Below are 20101 nucleotides of genomic sequence, written 5' to 3' on the forward strand. Positions count from 1 at the left end.
GGTTCCCCACTCACCAAGGCCTCACATGCCCCTCTCGTACGAGGAGGCAGCAAAGCCTGCTGCCCTATTGCGGTACCCTGGTTGAGGCTGGTTGTGCTTTGGGCACAGGCATCCATGGCACAATGCTTCACAGGGATATAAACCTGCCAAGCTTGTTTTGACAGTCCATTTCATCCTAGGATTTAGGGAGATCAAGGAAAGGGTGGGGTGGGACCCTGGCCAGACCTGGAGAGGAGGGAGGCAGTTAGAGCAGGGAAGCCAGGCCAGAGGTCCCTCTCCAGTGCCCAGGAGGAATGTTCGGGGGCGAGCGCAGCAGAGACTGTCACTGCAGGAAGGCTGAGCAGGCCTGGTCCCTGACTCCAGGCAGGAGATGAGTACTCTGGATACCAGACAGTTATGTGCACAAGCCCTGTGGACAGCCACTCTCGGGATGACTTGCTATCCCTGATCACTGAGGTCGTTTTTCAGTACTTACGGTGGAACCCATGGCCTCACATGCTAGGAATGCGCTCTATCACTGAATTATGCCTCAAGTCCTCCATTGGGGTCTTGCAAGTCTCTGATGGGAGCAGCTGGGAATGTGTGGCTTTGTTGAGTGGAACTATGAGTAGTGGATGATGGGTAACCACGTTGAAGCAGGGTTGTCACCACTATGGGTAAGCACTGGGTCCTCTGAGTTTCAGGGAGCTGTGGGGTGTGGAGTGTGGTCATCTAGCGGTGTCCAGTGTGTGCATGGGTCTCAGGTGTATCCTTATTTGGGGGTCGGGTAAACAACTAGGTCTTAAAGAGTGTCTAGAGACGTGATTATGTAGCTAAGGTGGGACAAGGTCTGGGTGCCCATGGGCATTGGTTTGGGGGAGTATCTCCAGGAAGTGTGCTCCAGGACTGCAACAGACTTTCAGTGCCAAGTGAGATTTACACCCTATGTTAAGGTGTGAGCGAGCATCAGTTTCAAGGGGTCTGTATTTGGGAACATTAAAGGAGTGGGTATTAACGCCAGCATTGATGGGAGCTACCTGGTGTTTACTTGCCATCATGACTGACTTGACAGTGACTGCATGTCACTGCATGCTCCCCTTCTCAAGACAAAGTGAGGCTGTAGCTGTGAGTGCAGGATGTGGCTCAGGTGCCCTAAGAATTGCTTACTCCACCTTAAGACAGGATGCAGATGCTAGCCTGGCTCCTCAGAGCGATCAGCCACCTCCCTTTCTCCTAGGATGACTCCCCGTTGCCTGGTCTGGGCTGCTCCCCTCCACCCCCACTGTGACATCCACAAAGGCTTAAGGGCAGGCAGCATTACCAGGTCCCATCACACAGCCAGCTCCAAAATCCTCAAGCCCAATGGGGACAGCACCCCACCCCCATGAGAGTGCGTAGACCTCCCAGCCTGCCCCAGGCGATGCTCACATTTTCCAGTGTTTAGATTTTATCCACTTTATTAATGAGGCAGGCAAGAGGCCCGGGTGAGGGTGTGGGGGTTTGCTTCTGCCCTGATGAGAGGAGGGGGTCACAGACTCCAGACCAATTCAGAGAACTTCAGTCCCTGGCGGGAAGAAGCTGGGCCCAAGTGGCCCTGACCATTGCCAGCAGCAGAGGTTTTGCCCACTCAAGGCTCCCAGCCCTAGCGGGCAGACATGCATAGGGTGGAGCAGCCCCTGGAGGCCAGTGGGGTGCGGGTGGAGGCGGCACAGAGCCGAGGAGCCGCCCCAGGAAGAGGGAGCGGCCTGCCGGGAGCCAGGGAGCAGCTGGCGCAGGCAGCAGGATCCTAGTTCCGGGCCATGGGGACCCTGCATCCTGAGCAGCACTGGGTAAGAAGTTGGGACTTGAGGGTCCACAGGCAGGGAAAAGGAAAGCATTTTGAAAGATGGGCTGTGGCCATCCTGGGCTCACTGTGTTCATGGCTCTCAGCCCAAGGCTGTCGGTCTATCCCTTAGGTCTGCTTTAGCCCTCTCAACTAGAAAACGAAGAACAAGCCAGAGGCTGGTTCACATAGGAGTATGGGGTGGGCATCTGAATGAGGCAATGTCATACTGCTGAGATTGCCATGGAGACAGGTGTAATTCTGGCAACAGACATGGGACTCTGGGGAAAGAGGTGGGTCCTTGGAGTTCAAGAGCACCGAAGAGATCAGAGATGGGTCCATGGAAGTAGGGGTCTGAGGACAGACCATGGAGGCAAGAGGATGCACTACAGGGTACAGCAACCTTGGGGCACAGAAATTAGTCTTTAAGTACGGAGATGGCTTGTTCGGGGAGAGATGAAACTGGAGATCAAGAGTGGTCTCTGGAGGCAGGGACATTGGAAAAGATGGGCTATAGTAATGAAGCTGTTGGGACATGGGACATCAAGGGTAGGATTAAAAGGTGACCAACAGCTGGTCATGGTGGTGTGAACCTTTAATCCCAGGACACAGGAGGCACAGGTAGGGGGATCTCTTTTAACGCCAGCATAGTCTACACAGCCAGTTCTGGGGCCAGCCAAGGAGACTTACAAAAAAGGAAGGGGGGTGGCAGACATGGTGAAGGTTGGAGTTGGGATCAAAAGTGGGTCAGGATCTATTCCATGGGGCCATGGACCAGGAATCTGATGTGCTGGGGGGGGGGGGAGGTGAGGACAGACACTGAGGACCTCTGCCACGTCTGTCAAGTCCCCAAAGCAGTAGATAGAGAAGACGATGCCGGGGCAGAGTGAGGTCAGGCACAAGGGATGAAGTAGTGAAAGGTGAAGTGGGATCTGAAATGGAGCAGCCAGGGTCCTGTAGAGGTGCCCTGGGCACAGAGGCCACATTGTTACATGGATCCTGGTGATGGGTGGTGGGACACTAGCCTCACTGCACCCTCCTCTTATCTACTTAGCCCTCTTGGCCACTGATATGAGCCCCTGCGGGCTTAACGCGAGCCTAGTGGACGAGGAGGCAACAACGTGTGCAACACCCAGGCTCCCCAACACATCTGCGGTGCTACCAGTAGGCGATTCCAGCACATCACCAGCGCTGCCTATCTTCTCCATGACCCTGGGTGCAGTGTCCAACGTGCTGGCGCTGGCGCTGCTGGCACAAGCTGCAGGTCGTCAGCGGCGGCGCCACTCAGCTGCCACCTTTTTGTTGTTCGTTGCCAGCCTGCTGGCCATCGACCTGGCAGGCCATGTGATCCCGGGCGCGCTGGTGCTTCGCCTGTATGCTGCGGGACGTTCACCTGCTGGCGGGGCCTGTCATTTCTTGGGAGGCTGCATGGTCTTCTTCGGCCTGTGCCCACTTTTGCTTGGCTGCGGCATGGCCGTGGAGCGCTGCGTGGGTGTCACGCAGCCGCTGCTCCACGCGGCGCGCGTGTCGGTGGCCCACGCACGCCTGGCACTGGCCACGCTGGCCGCCATGGCTTTGGCAGTGGCGCTGCTGCCGCTAGCACATGTGGGTCGCTACGAGCTACAGTACCCTGGCACCTGGTGTTTCATTAGCCTTGGGCCTCCTGGAGGTTGGCGCCAGGCATTGCTTGCCGGCCTCTTCGCCGGCCTTGGCCTGGCCGCGCTCCTTGCGGCACTCGTGTGCAATACACTCAGCGGCCTGGCGCTCCTGCGAGCCCGCTGGAGGCGTCGCCGCTCTCGACGTCTCCGTGAGACCACAGGTCCCGATGATCGCCGGCGCTGGGGGTCCCGTGGACCCCGCTTGGCCTCCACCTCGTCTGCCTCTTCCATCGCTTCAGCCTCCGCCACCCTCCGCAGCTCCCGGGGCGGCAGCTCGGCGCGTAGGGTTCGCGCACACGACGTGGAGATGGTGGGCCAGCTCGTGGGCATCATGGTGGTGTCGTGCATCTGCTGGAGCCCTCTGCTGGTGAGGGGCGCAACCGCTCCTCAAGCCACACTCCTTCCTGCCCCCTCCTGGGCTCCGCCCCCTTAAGACCCTGCCAGCACAAAAAGCCAACCGTTTGTCTTATCCCTCTGCTATCCCTGGCTCTACCTTCGCCCTCTTTGTATCTCTGTAACGTACTCCCACCCACTCAAGCCTGTCCAGTTCGTCCTTCCACTTCATTCATTCATTCCTAGCCTTCTTCCTCCCCGGCTTTTTGACCTTTCTTCTGTCCTGTGTGCTGGTATAACGGGTCTTCTCTAGCTAGACTCCGCACTCACTGACGATCTTTGCTTAGTCACTCTCCTTCCCACACAGTATTTGCCCTGCATAGCCCACCCTGGTATCCTAACCTTACACCCCACCCGTTCTCTCACATGGGCTCCACTGCTCACACCTGCTTTTCTCGCAGGTGTTGGTGGTGTTGGCCGTCGGGGGCTGGAATTCTAGCTCCCTGCAGCGGCCGCTCTTTCTGGCTGTGCGCCTCGCGTCGTGGAACCAGATCCTGGACCCATGGGTGTACATCCTGCTGCGCCAGGCCGTGCTGCGCCAACTGCTTCGCCTCCTACCCCTGAGGGCCGGTGCTAAGGATGGCCCAACCGAGCTGGGCCTAACCAAGAGTGCCTGGGAAGCCAGTTCATTGCGTAGCTCCCGGCACAGTGGCTTCAGCCACCTCTGAACGTGCCCAGAAGCTAAGCCAAACCACTGCACAGGGTTCAAGGGTATAGAGAGCCTCAAACACAGCGTGCCATGGGCGATGCGTCCTGTGGGGCGGCAGCACACACTGTGACAGCACATTGGTGCAAGAGGCTCCACCCAGACGAGTACAATTCTAACGTTGGCCACGCGATGGCGCAGACACACGGGACGTTCCAAATATCAGAGGTGGGATGGGTCCCCAGGTCAGCAGCTCCAATAGCATGAGCACAATGCTGAGTCTTAGTTCTGAGATTGGAGCTGCCCGTAAAGGCAGTAAGGTTTTGGATTCACTCCCTGTCTCTGCTGCCGCCACAATAGACTCTTGCAACCATTCTGCTCATTTTGGTCCCTAACTATCCTAACAGTCTCAACACCCTGTACCCACTGCAGCCTGAAAACCCCAACGCTCTCCAACACAGCCCTGAGCCCTGTCCTCGCTTCCCACTAATGCATGTTCCCAGCTTGACCTTTCAAATGAGCCCCATCACAGTTCTGTCCCTGAGTCTGCCTGCCTCCGGCACCTGCTCCAAGCACACCCTACCCCAGATTGCACACAGAGGCTGAAAATGCATGTATGGGGTAAACCCCAAAGGCCTTTTTAAAAACCAAGAACTCTTGGGCAAGGCAGGGGCTTGGGGCTAGTAGCCTTCTGCCACAAAGTCGAAATCCCGGAAGGCCGCCTGCTCGGCAGCTGTGAGGGGCCGGGCATCCCGGGGTGGGCTCAGCGTGGGCGACTCCCCAGTGAACTCCTCATCGAAGTTGCTGACATCTGTGCGCCCCGAAAGTGTAGGCACGAAGGGTGGGGGCAGGCGACGAGCCAGCAGGACGTCCCAGCCCAGAGTCTGTGGAGAGGGGGACAGAGTCATGATGGAGACTGAGGGGAGTCTGGAGACCAGCAAGAAATAGACAAGGTGCAGAGGGACTGAAGCTCAGATCACTCAAGGAAGTCTGGGGTAGCTCAGGATAGCCCTGGAATGCCATGGGCCTGGAGAAGCAGAGGGAGTGAGGAGTGGGGGTAATGAGGGGTACAGACAAAAGGAGCTAACATTTGAGAGGAATCATGGCGGATGGGGGGTGAGGTGGGGGGCGGCGCGACAAAACTCTTGAGATGGAGCAACTAGATTTGGGGTGGGCATGAACTGGGAGAAACATCCAGGTCCTTGGGGGTGACTGACAGGGTGGGGAGGAAGTCTGCTCACCCTGAAAAAAGGCTGTTTTTTCACATCTTCTGCATCTCGCTCAGTGGATCCCAACCTCCTCTCTGGGTTCCTCCGCAGCAGCTGTGGGATGACGCACATGCCAATGTGTATCCGATTCCCGTCCCTCAAGACCCTTTCCTGCCCACCTTGTACTCCGTGGTGGGGAGGTAGGGGGTGTGCTTACCCTTCTCATGATGCCAATGGCCTCTGCCGACAGGAAGCGGGGATAACGAACCTCGTCGTTGACAATGCTGTCAAAGACCTCCTCCTCATCATCCCCGGGAAACGGAGACTGGAGGGCAGAGAGCCAGGTTGAATAAGATCCCACTTTTAGCCAATCCAGCTCACCCGGCACTAACAAAGGGCCCTACCCCTGGGGGTGCACCCACCCTTGCACCAGCCCTGGCTTACAGAGGGTAAGTGTCCCATTTCAGTTACAGAAACTGAGACCGCAGAGGCAAAGCTGACGCGCAGTAGGAGCAGATTCCCGTCCCAGGCAGGGACACATGCATGCCTCACCTCGCCAACCAGCATCTCATAGAGCAACACGCCCAGTCCCCACCAGTCCACTGCTCTAGTGTAGGATGTGTCTGTCAGAACCTCCGGCGCCAGGAACTCTGGGGTTCCACAGAATGTGCTGGTCCGGTCTCCATAGCCCATCCCTGGGTGGAGTGGAGTGCAAAGCCATGTGAGCCACTGGTGGTTCGGGGGAGTAGAGCGTGAGGCAGCCCTACCCTCGAATCAGTATGGGAGTGACCCGGGGTGGGGGAGGCGACCACAGTTGGGAAACTACCCTGAAGCTGTTAGGGTGAGAAGGTGCCTGCAGACAAAGCCCATAGAGAAGAAAATGTCGCCTGACCACCTACGTACAGAAGGTAGCCCACCCCTACTCCTCTTTTCCCAGGACTGCAGCCCCTCACCCTCCTTGCAGAGGCCAAAGTCTGCGATCTTGACGTAGCCCTCAGTATCCAGGAGCAAATTGTCCAACTTCAGGTCCCTGGGGAATGGGCGTGTCAGGGGATGTAAAGAGGGATGATTGGCAGTGGGGACTGGGGCTCTACACAGAGCTTAGCATGTCCAGTCTCTGGGCAGAACATGCTCTCATGTACACACCTGTAGACAATCTTGTGTTCATGGAGGAACTGCAGCCCCAGCACCACACAGGCCGAATAGAAGCTGCAGAGATGTACAACATCACACAAGCCTGGCTCCACAGGAGCCAGGATCCCTAACCCCTGGGGTCCCAAAGCTGTGTGGGAGTCAGGCCTCAGGATGGAGGGGCGGGAGGTAGGGTGGAGGGGCGAAAGCAGGGTGGAGGGGAGGGCGGGGCCTCCAAGGACGGGTAGGAGAGAGGCATGGTGCTGGAGGAAGGACTCACACAGCCCGAGGCTCTGAGAACACATCACTGTGGATGTGGAGCATCAGGTCTCCGCCCGCTGAGTACTCCATCACAAAGCACACGTGCTCTGGGGTCTGGAAACAGCCGAAAAGGTTCACCAGGAAGGGATGTCCTGCCCTGGTCACGGCCGCCAAAATCCGCTTCTCACACATCAAGCTGGGCAGGAGGCAGAAGTCAGAGGGCCCAGCTGCTCCCTGACCTATGCCCATTCCCTCTGGGGCTCGCTCAGCAGATCTCTGTGGAAGGCCTGCATTGCTGTGCAACTTTGGGCAACTGGATTACTCTCTCTCAGTTTGGGCAGCCTGGGTTGCTACACATCCAGCATCTACGCATTGTCTTGGGAAGCAGGTGAGGGCACAGGCTCAGGCTGACCAGAGCAGTCCAATCCATGGTGGGGCCTGGGTTAGGGACCAGCACCAGTGAGGACTGAACCGGATCTGATCTTTGGTGTGGAAAGGCTTCTCTGTCTCGTGAGAGAAGTGGAAGCTCAGCCCACAAAGGAGCACACAACCAGAAACATCCTCAAGCACCTGGGCACAGCAACGCCATAAGGCAGACACGCCGGCTTCTCTCCAGATCAGTAAATAAATTCCTGACTCATTTAAACTTTGAATCAGGTTCCTGGTTATTACAAAGGTGACCGGGAAGTCTAGGGACAGCTTGACGCCTCTAAAGGGATCAAGGACTGTGAAGAATACTTTAAATAAACCTTCTTCCTTGATCCACCAGACAATCCTATGAGGAAGGCATTTCCATGGGTATTTGATGGATAGATGAGAAGGCTAACTTCTGAAGGGAGGCCAGCTTTCCCCAGCATCTGGAAGCACAGCTGGCAGAGGCATGATTGTAACCTGGGACCCTGACCCCTGAACTGAGGCGGTCCCACATCCCTACATTTGAGTCCTGAACCTCCTGCCTGCCTGCTGTGTGACCCCTGACTGTCAGATCATGGGCAGAATGGAAGACAGTAACAGTGCTCACTCTGGAAGGGGAGAAGGGGGCACAAATGAGTCACAGTAACTACTTCCTAAGTCATTGCTCTTAGGTAAGAGGGTCGTAAGTTCTAGTCACGTGAGTCTCTCTCACTGAAATGCTCAATAGTGACTACTCTTGGTCTGTTTCCCAGAAGTCCTCAAGGGCCAGGACAGGGCCTCACCTCTCCACCTCGTCTCGGGCTACAATGTCACCTTTCTTCAAGGCTTTGATGGCAAAGAGCTCCCCACTGGAGCGGAATTCGGACAGCAGCACCTGGCACACAGTGGGCACAGGGGCCTTAGTGGACAGCCTGGGCCCTTGAAGGAAGTACGCCAAGCCCCTAGGCCCTTCCCCTGCCTCACCTTCCCAAAATGACCCCGACCCAGCACTGCCAGGAACTTGAAGTCCTCAAGCTTCAGGGGTGACTTCCTCAGGGGGCTGTGGAGAAAGGGGGCTGGTGAGCTCAGAGAGTAGGCAGGAGTGTGTGGGGGGCCAGGGAGGGGCATCACCTGCACACGCCAGGGCCTGAGGTCTCCGGGGTCTCTGAAGGCAGCTCTGGAGAGGTGGTGGATTCATGGGTTGGAGAACTCTGTGGTACAGAGGTCACAGTAGCCACAAGTCAGAACTATCCCCAAGAGCCAACAGAGCCCTGAGCTGCCCCCCCCCCCCCCCCCCGTGCCTGGCCCACACCCCTCCCCAGGACCTTTTCCTTCTCAGATTACTTTGCCTTCAGGTTTACACGATTTTTTTTGGTAGGACTAGGGATGAACCTGGGCCATCACACATGCTATCCCTGGCACTCTTTATTTTCTTTGAGCAGGCCCTCACCAAATTGCCCAAGCTACCCTTGGACTTGTGATCTTTCTGCCTCAGCCTGCAGGGTAACTTAGACCCCAGGCATGCATCAACAGGCCCAGGTCTCCCTCCTTCTGTGACCCTGTGCAGGTATCGGCTGACTCCTTATTGAAAAACAGAGCTCCTCAGAACACCCTGTCCATCTCTGCTCCATTTTCCTCCCAGTATACTTCATATTCAAATACCTTTTATCTGATTATTTTATTTTCTGGTTTCAGCCTGGACAGACTGATAGATTGATTGATTTATACTGCTGGGCATGGAATCTTGGACCTCACACCTGCTAGGTGAATGCTCTCCTACAGAGCTTCATCCCAGCCTAACCATGCCGCGTGAGCACATAACTGAAGAGAATCAGGCCTGAGGCAGCCTTCAAGATGGCTCAGATAAGGGAGGGTGCTTACTATACCAAGTCTGGTGACCAGAGGTAGCTCCCAGCACCCACACAGTGAAAGGAGAGAACCAACTCCTGCACGTTGTCCCCTGACATCCACACTTGTGAGGTGTAACATATGTGCACCCCCCAAAAAACAACAGCATACAAACATACACATTGAAAGAGAGAGAGAACCAGGTGCTGAGGGTGCAATTTGTGGTACAACACTGGCCTAGCCATGCGAGAGCCCGGGTTCCATCTTCCGTCTCCTTTCCAAATGGAAAAAGGGGACAAATAGGTGCACAGTCTCAGCACCCAGGAGGCCGAGCAGCCAGGTACAGTGGTGCAGTCTCAGCACCCAGGAGGCTGAGCAGTACGATATGAAAAGAAAAGACAATGGCCAACAACATGCCTTGGTGGGTAAGGTGCTTGTTGCCAAGCCTGACAACGTGAGTTTGAGTCTTGGGACCCACATGGTGGAAGAAGAGAACTGAATCCTGCAAGTTGTTCCTCTGACCTCCATGAGCGCACACACGTTCACACAAAATAAATAGAAAGATGGAAACTTTAAAAAGAAGCCAGGTGTGGTGGAACACACTTTTAACCCCAGCACTCAGGAGAGAGAAGGCAATCTCTGTGAGTTCAAGGCCAGTCTGGTCTACAGAGTGAGATCCAGGACAGCCAGGGCTGTTAACATAGAGAAACCCAAAACAAACAAACAAATAAATGAATATAAGAGGAAAATAGATAAATACTGCATACTAATGGGCCAGCCTATGGATACATAGTCTACCAGCGCTAGAAATGGTTGGAGGGAATGTGAAATAAAATGGTGAGTGGCACTATTAGGAGGTATGGCCTTGTTGGAGGAAGTATGCCATTGTTGGGGCGGGCTTTGAAGAATCTTTTGCTCAAGCTTCACTCAGAGTGATACTCATACCACTTTCTGTTTCCTGTAAGATATAGGACTCTCAACTACGTCTTCAGCATCATGTCCCCTGCAAGCCACCATGTCCCACCATGATGATAACGGACTGAACCTCTGAACCATAAGTGAGTTGCCCCAATTAAATGTTTTCCTTTATAAGAGTTGCCATGGTCATGGTGTCTCTTCACAGCAATAGAAACCCTAACAAAGACAAGGGAAAAAAAGAAAAGGGGTATCTGGTAACCCACACAAGTTCTATCTATGACATTCCCACTATGTGATCGAGAGTAACCGTGGAGCCTGGCTGTAACCACTCATCCACACAGCATTCAACAGGCTCACCACAGAGCTAGAGGAGTCAGCTGGAGGAGACAGCTGCACTACCACTTCTCCTGGTAACCCCCACCAAGAGAGCAACACAGTCTGTCTTTGATATAAATTTTTTTTCCTTCATGTTTTGGACCAACAGCTCTCTAACCGGACTTAAGACCCACTCAACCAGAGGGAAACCATGCCGGGTACTAGAAACCCAGCCAACTGCCCAGGGCAGTGAAGTCATGGCTCTTGGAGGAGAACCTGCAACCTCCACTTTACTAAACCAGCACCATCCCTAACTGCACTCTAAATACTTGTCCTTAGACCCACAGGTGAGTGCAGTCCTCACCTATCATCAATGAAACTTCTCTTTGCTACAGATGGAGACCACTACAGAAAACCACAACCAATCAGAATCCAGAGCTGTGGGGCCCAGTCCCAGTGGACACATCTACAAAACTCTCCCACACCTAAGGCTCAGGGACTCTGGAAGAGGAGGGGGAACAACTCTGAGAGCCAGAGGATGGGGGTTTGCTATGGGACTGTCTCCTTCAGGTGTCAGAAGCTACACCTGTAAAGTCTCCACAGCATGACTGCCCAGCTGTGAGCTGAACAAGGACAGTAACAACAAGACATGCCAAAGTGGATGGGGAAAAGCCCATGAGGCCTCAACGCTATCCAAAGAACTACAGGCATCTAAGGGATGCTTAGAGTAAAAGAATTAGTCTTCCCCAGGGAAAAGTACAATAATAACTGGTTATCCGATATTAAATGCTCAGCCTTGAAATCATATAAATATGTGACATTATAAAGGCTGAACAGGTTGTATTTAGGAATATATAAATGTTTGCACATACATATATGCATGCAACAGCAATTAATGAAAAAAGAGGCCATGAATTTGAAAGAGAGCAAGGAGGGGTCTACAGGAGGACTTGGAGGGAAAAAAAGGAAGAGGGAACTGGTATAATTATATTATAATCTCAAAAAGAAAAGAAAAATGCCCCCCCCCCAAAATCTGCTACATAGTTGAAGATGACCTGAGTTCTCACTCCCCAGAGCAGGAATCACAGGTGGGCACCTTTTCTGCCCTTTCTCACTATCTCACGGTTCATGTTTCTTTTTTCTTGTTCAGTCTGGGGATAGAACCCAGAGCTGTAAGCACACTGCTCAAGAGCTCTGCTAGAGAGAGAATCTCTAGCCCCCAAGCTCACATCCCCCTAGCTTTGGTTTCTGAGACAGGGTCTGGGTGTGTAGCCCAAGCTGGCCTAGAACTTGCTATGTAGTCTAGGCTAGACTCAAACTTGTGGTGACCACTCTGCCTCAGCCTCCCCTTGCTGGGATGCTATGCTCACATCACTTTGCCCAGCTTCCCAGCTGACATTCTGAAGCTAGGATAGAAACAGCTGAGGTACTGGGATGTAGTTCAGTTGGCAGAGCATTTGCCTAGCATGCAGAAAGCCCTGGATTTCATCATCGGTACCCTATACGCCAGGCTTGGTAGTCTCAGCACTCAGGGGACAGGGGCAGGAGGGGCAGGAGTTCAAAGAGTTCAAAGCCTGAAACTATACTCAACAAAAACAAACAAACAAACAAACAAACAAAAAGCCTGGTCCTACTGTGTGATCCTTGGTTAGTTCCTGGAGGTTTCTGAAAAATTAGCTGGTTCCCTAGGCTGCCCTGCTTAGAGGAGGTGAACACTCACCAGGCTACATAAGGTGGAGGGCAGCCCTGGTGGGCTCTTCTGGGACGAGCTGTCTGAGTCAGCACCAAGGTTCAACTTTTCCATGGATATATCTCTGCAGGAGAGGGAGGGGGATGAGTTGGGGACCTAGCACCCTGGAAACAGGAGGGCCAGGTAAGACTGGGGCCATTCTCCTTCCTTACCCAGTGTGCCGGACCTCGGCACCTGGAGATGCGTTGGGACTGAAGGTGCCCGTGGTGACAGCATTAGGGATAAGTCTCCGGAGCAGCCGCACCCAAGTTGCCACATCAATGTTCATCTGTCTGGCACGCTGAAACGCCTTCCCTAGGATAGCAAGGCTAGGGTCCCCGCCTTGACATCCCGAGGTTCCCGCGCCGGCCCACCCGGTGCTCGGGCCTCTCCTTACCTTGCTGCTTGGAGAAGATTTTTTTCTGCCTTTGGAGCCTAGGGATCCGCTCAATGATGGGGTTGCGGAAGGTGACCTGTGGGGACATGCTCAGCTGCAGTGGTCTCAGGAACAGAGGCACTCATGACCTTAAGTACAGGGCACTAGGCGTCTCTGAGGGCAAGTGGTTTGACTCTAGCAAACATGTAAAGCTAAGTCTTCGGCAGTGACTGTGCGTGCACAGTGCAATGACCTCCCTCATGGATTCATCTCCTGATGGGTTCAGAGCACGATGGATTAGTGGGAAGAGGAAAGGTGTCATCACTACCAGACCTCCTCCTCTCTTCTCTTCCCTCTGTCTCCCTGTCAGCATGAGAGAGAACAGCTCTACTCCATGTCGTGCTTCGCCACAACCTGGAAGCAATGGGGTCAAACCGTTGTGACCTGAGACCACGGACCCAAGGAAACCTGCTGCCTTTGAGTCTATTTCCTCGGGCCTGTTGTCCTGAGGACAGAGGATCAACACAACTCACTGCTTGCCTTCGGAAGCGCTGCACTGCTCTCTCCTCACTGACAGAGTAGTCTGTCCTTGTGCACAGCTTAGGGAACACAGTCCGTCACGGAAGGAGACATGCAGCTCAGGCAGTGAGGTTCACGGTGGCACAAGACTGAAGCAGACACTTCTCCCAGGACCAGGAGGCAGAAAGCCAGCAGGAAGGAGGCCTAACTATAGTCCTCATGGTCTGTCCCCTAGTGACACACTTCCCTAAGTGAGGCTCCACCTCCCGAGGGTTCTATAACCTCTTAAAACAGCCACCAACTGGGGAACAAGTGTGCAAACACAAGCCCTCATGGGGGTTGCAATAGTTAGTGTTAGTTATCAACTTGACCAGAATCACCTAGGAGACCAGCCTCGAGGCATACTCGTGAGGAAGGCCAGCCTCGAGGCATACTCGTGAGGGATTGCCCAAGGTAGTTATGCCTGGCAGGGAAGGACACACCCAATGTGAGAGGCACCTTTCCCTAGGTGGGGATCCTGGACCAGCAGTCACCTCTGCTCCCTGATGTCACTTCCTACGCAAGTGACCAGCCACTTACAGTTCCCACTGTCTTGGCTTCCCCACCATGATGGACTGTGAGCCAAAAGAAACCCATTCTTCCTTAAACTGCTTCTGTTAGGGTAGTTTACCACAGCCACAGGAAGAGTACTTAAGAGGGAACATTCATATTCAAACCATAACAGGCTTCCATTTTGGAAATGGAGGAAGCAGGCAATTAGACCCCCCTCTGGAGGGAAGGAAGGGGTCTGAACCAACAAGACTGATGTGTGAGTCCAGAAACCAGTGTCACATCATCTACTGACTTGATTCCCAAGTGTGGTCCCAGGTTGGCCACACTGGCATCATCTGGCACTGTTGTTGAGCTGAGCAATGTCCCCAAATGGCCCTGTGTATTGAAGATTTGGTCACAAGCCTGTGGTTCTAGTTGGGGGGGTGTGTGTGTAAGCTTTAGAGCAGGTCCTAGTGGGAGGAAGTGATGTCTTTGGGGCATGTCCTCATACAGGATATCAGGAGCCCAGCTCCTTCCTGTGTCTCTTTGCTTCGGCATCCCATTAGGTGCACAGGCCTCCTGCACTTGTACTGCTGGATAACATGCTGAGCTACATGTGGTGGTATTGTGTTCCCCAAAATATTGTGTACCTTAATAAACTTATCTGGGGTCAGAGAACAGAAAAGCCACAAGATATTTAGGCTAGAAAATGTTAGCACACACCTTTAATCCTAGCATTCCAGAGACAGAAATCCCTCTGGATCTCTGTGAGTTCCAGGTCGCATTGGAAACAGCCAGGCCTGGTGACTCATGCCTTTAATCCCAGAAAGCAGCCTTTAATCCCAGAAAGCAGCCTTTAATCCCAGGGAGTGGTGGTAGAAAGCAGAAAGGTTTATAAGGCGTGAGGACCAGAAACTAGAAGCATTTGGCTGGTTAAGCATTTTAAGCTTTTAGGTTTCGAGCACAGTTCAGCTGAGAGCCATTGGGATGAGGAAACAGGACCAACTGAGGAATTGGCAAGGTGAGATAGCTGTGGCTTGTTCTGTCTCTCTGATCATCCAGTGTTCACCCCAATAACTGGCCTCGGGTTTGATTTTATTAATAAGACTCTCTAAGATTCCTGCTACAGCTATAAACCTAGATGAGTGGGGCTAAGGGGCCATGGACAGAAACCATGGCCAAAATAAACCCTCTCTCTTTGATTATTTCAGGTATTTATCACACTGACAGAAAAACGCCTTATGGACCTGGGAACTTCTAGAAATATATTCTCAGGCCCCTGTATCTCTTCGACTGAATCAGAAACGTAAAGGATAGAGCCTGGCTCTTTGTTTCAGAAGCCCCCAGTGATGACAAGGTCACCTATGAAGGGAAACCATGATGATTTAGTTTAGTATTCCCAACTCCAACACATTACAGGTATTGAATTCTAGACTCAGAGTGTTCCTGTATAGTTGCCATGTGTGGAGATCAAAATTTAAATTACTTAAAACTTCAGTGAGGTAAAAACTTTGGTTTCCACTTACACTAGCTACACTTCAGACAGAACATTCTATCCACAAAGGAACTCAACACGATAGGCTCGGTGAAAACGGAGCTCCAGGAAGTTCTGTGAGGTGCGGCCTTCACTGGCTCTTCGGCACCAGCAGCATCTTATCTCTGTTTAGATGGTTGTTGCTGCTGTCTTGTCGTGCTGGGGATGGAAGCCAGGGCTCTGAGCGTGCTAGCCTCATGCTCCATAGTAGGCTTCACCACAGAGTTTGGTTTTTTGACACAGACCTCACTATATAGCCCAGGCTGAAGTGGCAGAAAATAGGGGTTTGGGGCTTGTTTTTGTTTTCCAGACAGGGTCTCTCTATGTAGGCCTGGCTAGCCTGGAACACATTATATAGATCAAGCTGCCTCAAACTCAGATCTGCCTGCCTGTTTTCAGAGTGCTGGATTGAAGGTGTGCACCACCACATCCAGCTGTTTGTTTTTAAGGTAGGCGCTCTCTCTCTTTCTTCTCCTTGGTTTTTCGAGACAGGGTTTCTTTATGTAGCTTTGGCTGTCCTGGAACTTGCTCAGTAGACCAGAATGGCCTCAGATTCAGCGATCCACCTACCTCTGCCTCCAGAGTGCTGGGATTAAAAGTGTGCACCACCACCTGGCTTTGGGTTTGTTTTTTGGTAAATCTTTTATATTCCTGGCCTCCTGTTCACCATGTGGCTTGAGGTTATATGACAGCTAGTTTTTTTTGTTTATTTCATGTTTATTTCAGGGTGTTTTTCCTACACGTATGTCTGTGCACTACATGTGTACCTAGTGACCAAAGAGGCCAGAACCCCTGGAATTGGAGTTAACAGACAGCTGTGAGTGGCCATGTAGGTGCTGGGAATCAAACCCAGGTCCTCTGGAAGAGCAGCCAGTGCTCTCAACTGTTGACCCATCCCTCCAGCCCCCACATCTAGTTTTATCTGGACTAGAAATGGGACCCAGGGCTTGGTGCATGCTAGGCAAGCATTCCACCCATTGAGCCCCATCACCAGATCAACATGTAATCTGCTGAGCACAATCTTCTGGGAACTCATCACATATGTGGTCTGTTACTGCTGAGCCTTTCTTAGGTGAGACATGCTACCCCTGGCCTCCTTCCCAGTTTTCAGGAGCCTTACTTCCCAGGAAGGCTCAGAGCCATCTGAAGTGAATCTCCCCAAGCTGGACAACCAGGGGCAAGGGGTCAGGGGTCATCAGGCTGTACCTCAGCCACCAGGCAGCCCTGGGGTTCCATGTCTAGCTGCACCTCATGCCTCTCGTTGTCCAAGAAGTCCTCCAACTTCAGAAATTTGAGCGCACACAGGCCCCTCTGGTCCCGCCAGAACACAGCCAACTCCAGCTCCCGGGCCTTGAGGGAGAAGAATGGGGATGGGGCCATCATTTCAGGTGTCTGAAGCCCAAACTCCTCCTCCTCTGACCCACTGTCCCCCAGTTCAGCTCACCCTTTCCAGCTCCAGGGTAAAACTCTGGTCCCAGGCATGGGGGCCACATGGCTTCCAGGCTGTCTGTCCCACCACTGCATTGTCCAGCTTGAGCACAGTGCTGACCTCAGCTGAAAGCAGGAGAGGGAGGAAGAAAGGGGGGAGGGGGCGTGCTTGCTCCACATCTTGTCCATGTCTTCCTAAAGACCTCCCTCAACATTCTGCTAGCTTGCCTTGCACAGTAAAGCCTTCAATTCAGATGGTGGGTTTGGGGAGAAGAGATTGTTCATTTTGTGTGTTTTCCTTTTGGTTTTGAGACAGAATCTTACTCCAAAGACCAGGCTAGCCTAGAACTCACTATGTCACACAGACTGGCCTTGAATCCTCCCACCTTAGCATCTTAGGTGTGAGGATTACAGGCACGCACCACTATGTCAGTCCTCATTTTTGTTTTAAGTTGAGATAGTGTTTCATGTAGCCCAGGCTGGCCCTGAACTTCTCTGCCCTTCCTGCTTCTACCTCCTAAATTCTGGGAGGTTTGTATGATACCAGACGTGCGTCTGGTTAGTTTGTTTTTGAGACAGAGTCTTGTGTAGCTCAGGCTAGCCTTGGATACACTTCTAGGCTGATTATGAACTTTTTTTTTTTTTTTTTTGATTATGAACTTTTTATTGCCCTGTCTCTACTTCCAAGCCTGCTGGGATTACAGCTGTGTGCTAGCATACCTGGTTTATCCAGTGCTGGGAATCAAACTAACGACCTCACATATGCTAGGTGAGCACTACACACAACCTCTGTCCCTGGCCTACTGCCATGCCCTACCAATACCACTCATCTCCTTCACTCCAGACAGGCTCTGAGCTTCAGTTTAAGAAGATGTAAACCTCTTTCCCTAGTAAACACTCTCTAGCCCAGCACCTGCCATTCTGTTTCCTGTCTCCGAGGGTCTGATGGCTCTGTGACACGCTATGAGTAGAATCAGGCGGTCCTTGTCTTCTTGTGACTGGCTTCTTTCACTTACCACACAGTCCTCGGTGTTGATCCATGCTGCGGCATGGCACATAGTCTCCTTGCTTTTGAGACTGAATCTTAGTCCACTGTTTGCCTAAAACACAGTGTGCCTCTCCATCCATGGACATGGCTTCTCCTTTTACCATCATGAATAATGCCACAAACTGGGTGTCTAACACCTCAGACCCTCACTCAATTCTTTGATGGACACACAGAAGCTGAATTGCTAGGTCACGTGGTTATTGCTAATTTCCTTTTTTATGTTTGCTGGGCTTAGGATGGAACGAGGCCTCAAATATATTAGGCAAGTGCTCTACCCCAGCCCGTGATCCCAGCCCCTCACTGGGGATTACAGGCAGGAACTCTACCACTGAGTCACACTCCGGCCACTGGGGGAGTCTAGGCAGCTCCACCACTGTTCCATGTCCCCAGCCCTGTGCTACTTCCCACAGTAGCTGGGAAGTAGCTTTACTGCTTTACTCTATTCCCACACCCCATGTATGCAGGTTCCAATTTCTCTACATCCTTCCTTACGTTTGTGGGGTTTTTGTTTTGTCTTGTTGTTACTGTTTTGGTAAGTCATGCCAATGAATGTCACCTCATTTTGTACCCTCATTTTGTATTTTATGTATTTAATCTTAATTTTTATTTATCTACTTGTATTTTTATGTGTATGAGTATTTTGCCTGCTTGTATGTATGTGTACTAGTTGTGTGCCTGGTACCTGAAGAGGTCAGAAGAGGGTATCAGATACCCTAGAACTGAATTTATGAAGAGCTGTGAACAACTCTATGGATGGTGGGAACCGAACCCAGGTCCTCTACAAGAGCAGCAAGTGCTCTTAACTGCCGAGCCATCTCTCAGGCCCCTAATTTTTATTTTTTAATTATGTATATATGTGTATATCTGAGTGGGAGTTTGTGCACATGAGTATAGTGACCAGGGAGGTCAGAAGAGGGCATCAGATCCCCTAGAACTGCAGTTATAGCAGTTAGGAGATACCTGATGTGGGTTGGGGTCCTCTCCGGTGCCCATTTAATAGTACAAAAGTCAGTGCCCCTGTGGTCCTAGCTGAGCCCAGAATCTGAGGGCAGCCTGGGCCACACAGCGAAACGCCGGCCTTAAATAAACACGCAAATGGACAGATCAATGATAAAACACCACAAACGCAGACACCCCCGCCCACCCACCCACCCACCCACTCACTCACTTGTGTTTTCAGCGTCCCCCTTGACGCTGCTCCGTCCACTAAGGCTTCCACTTCTGCTGTAAAAGCCCCGAGCTGGGCGGCTTAGGAAAGGGGTGCGACTGTCAGGAGCCCCGGATGCCCCCACTGAGGGGGAAGGGCTCCAGGGGATGGTCTCTGGAAGATCCCTGCAGCCCACCACTCGTACTTCCAGGGTCCCTGCAGGAAGGGCAGGTTCATGGAAGGCAGGCTGAGGAGACAGAGCAGCAGGGAAAGGACCTCTGCTCATGCAAGTGGCGTCGGAGAAAGCTAGTGGGGGCCTGACACGGGGTCAGAGGACAGGACAAGTAGTTTAAGGAGGCTCAGGGTGCTGACGTTCTGAGAGAAAAAAAAATGCTCAGGGCAGCCAAAAGTGAGGCCTAAGGAAGAGAGTAGGTATGGGGCTAAGGTTTAACGATCTGCCACGGGCTAGTGACTGGGCAGAGTCTAGAATCAGAAGAGAGCAAGAAGATGGGGTGGCTTGGCTAGCAGAGGCAGAGATGGGGACCAGGATAAGAAGGGGAAGGAGGCGGTGGGATAAGCAGCATTCAGGGCTGAGAAGCCTGGAGACCCAGGTCTGGGACCCAGGTCTGGGAGCGAGGCTCCGAGGGTGCGGTCAGTCTGGAGCTCACCTGTCAGTGGGGCGGGCTTGCTCAAGGTGCTGTAGTGCGTGGCGGGGAAGGGCCCGGGCAGTATTGCGCTGAAGGCGGCTGATGAGGCCGCAGTGAGCTCCTCCCGAAGCAGCCGCCCCTTGGGGTGGTCAGCCGGCAGCTCCCCGAGGCGCCGCTCCAGTGACTCCCGCAGCAAGCCCAGCTTTTGGTTAGATTCAGTCAATTTCTCCTGAGCCTGAGACAGAAGGCAGAGAGCTGAAGACAGGCATAGATAGGCCTATCCCCAAGAACCCGTCCATCCCCGGCAACTTCTCCCTGAGGCCTAAACCTCAAACCTATTTGGGGCCATCAAGTGGAGCCTTAAAAACTAGGCCTTGCCCTTCCTAGATCCAGGACCCACTGAGGCTCCATCCTCACCAAAGCCTTTCCTTCCTGGAGGCCTGTCTGCTTCTCACCAGGGCCCACCACCTCACATAAAGGCCCGCCTCCCGCTGCTGCTCTACCTCTCACAGGCCCCAGTTTAGGCTCCACCCCTCCCCGAGACTCCGCCCTGCTCCTAGGATTTATCCT

At 53.0% G+C, this 20101-nt stretch overlaps 2 protein-coding genes across 4 annotated transcripts in view; one reads left to right on the top strand and one right to left on the bottom strand.

The window, feature by feature from the left end:
* Positions 1-1251: 1251 nt before the first annotated feature.
* Positions 1252-4871, top strand: Ptger1 (prostaglandin E receptor 1). Of its 3 annotated transcripts, none has more exons than XM_059264369.1 (3): positions 1252-2194; positions 2856-3826; positions 4254-4871. In XM_059264369.1, exons 2-3 carry the CDS (start codon positions 2873-2875, stop codon positions 4518-4520), a joined length of 1221 nt encoding a protein of 406 aa, XP_059120352.1. In that variant the 5' UTR covers positions 1252-2194; positions 2856-2872; the 3' UTR covers positions 4521-4871. The 3 variants fall into 3 exon arrangements, with proteins under 3 accessions (XP_059120352.1, XP_059120351.1, XP_059120350.1); XM_059264368.1 differs by having other exon boundaries at positions 1255-1808; XM_059264367.1 differs by lacking the exon at positions 1252-2194 and having other exon boundaries at positions 2813-3826.
* A 236-nt stretch (positions 4872-5107) lies between these two features.
* Pkn1 (protein kinase N1) overlaps positions 5108-20101 on the bottom strand; it is a 30591-nt gene continuing 15597 nt past the window's right edge. The window contains exons 6-22 of the mRNA XM_059264366.1: positions 19553-19766; positions 18906-19100; positions 16706-16815; positions 16468-16611; positions 12699-12774; positions 12475-12616; positions 12293-12386; positions 8623-8702; positions 8476-8551; positions 8295-8386; positions 7118-7294; positions 6853-6915; positions 6660-6736; positions 6259-6401; positions 5924-6031; positions 5740-5820; positions 5108-5382 (exon numbers count right to left, since the gene is read on the bottom strand). Of these exons, the coding sequence (XP_059120349.1) occupies positions 5179-5382; positions 5740-5820; positions 5924-6031; positions 6259-6401; positions 6660-6736; positions 6853-6915; positions 7118-7294; positions 8295-8386; positions 8476-8551; positions 8623-8702; positions 12293-12386; positions 12475-12616; positions 12699-12774; positions 16468-16611; positions 16706-16815; positions 18906-19100; positions 19553-19766 (2076 nt within the window). The 3' untranslated portion in view covers positions 5108-5178. The remainder of the gene's footprint in view (positions 5383-5739; positions 5821-5923; positions 6032-6258; positions 6402-6659; positions 6737-6852; positions 6916-7117; positions 7295-8294; positions 8387-8475; positions 8552-8622; positions 8703-12292; positions 12387-12474; positions 12617-12698; positions 12775-16467; positions 16612-16705; positions 16816-18905; positions 19101-19552; positions 19767-20101) is intronic.

The sequence above is a fragment of the Peromyscus eremicus genome, chromosome 5 (genome assembly GCF_949786415.1).
Source record: "Peromyscus eremicus chromosome 5, PerEre_H2_v1, whole genome shotgun sequence".
In the NCBI taxonomy this organism is placed as follows: Eukaryota; Metazoa; Chordata; class Mammalia; order Rodentia; family Cricetidae; genus Peromyscus; species Peromyscus eremicus.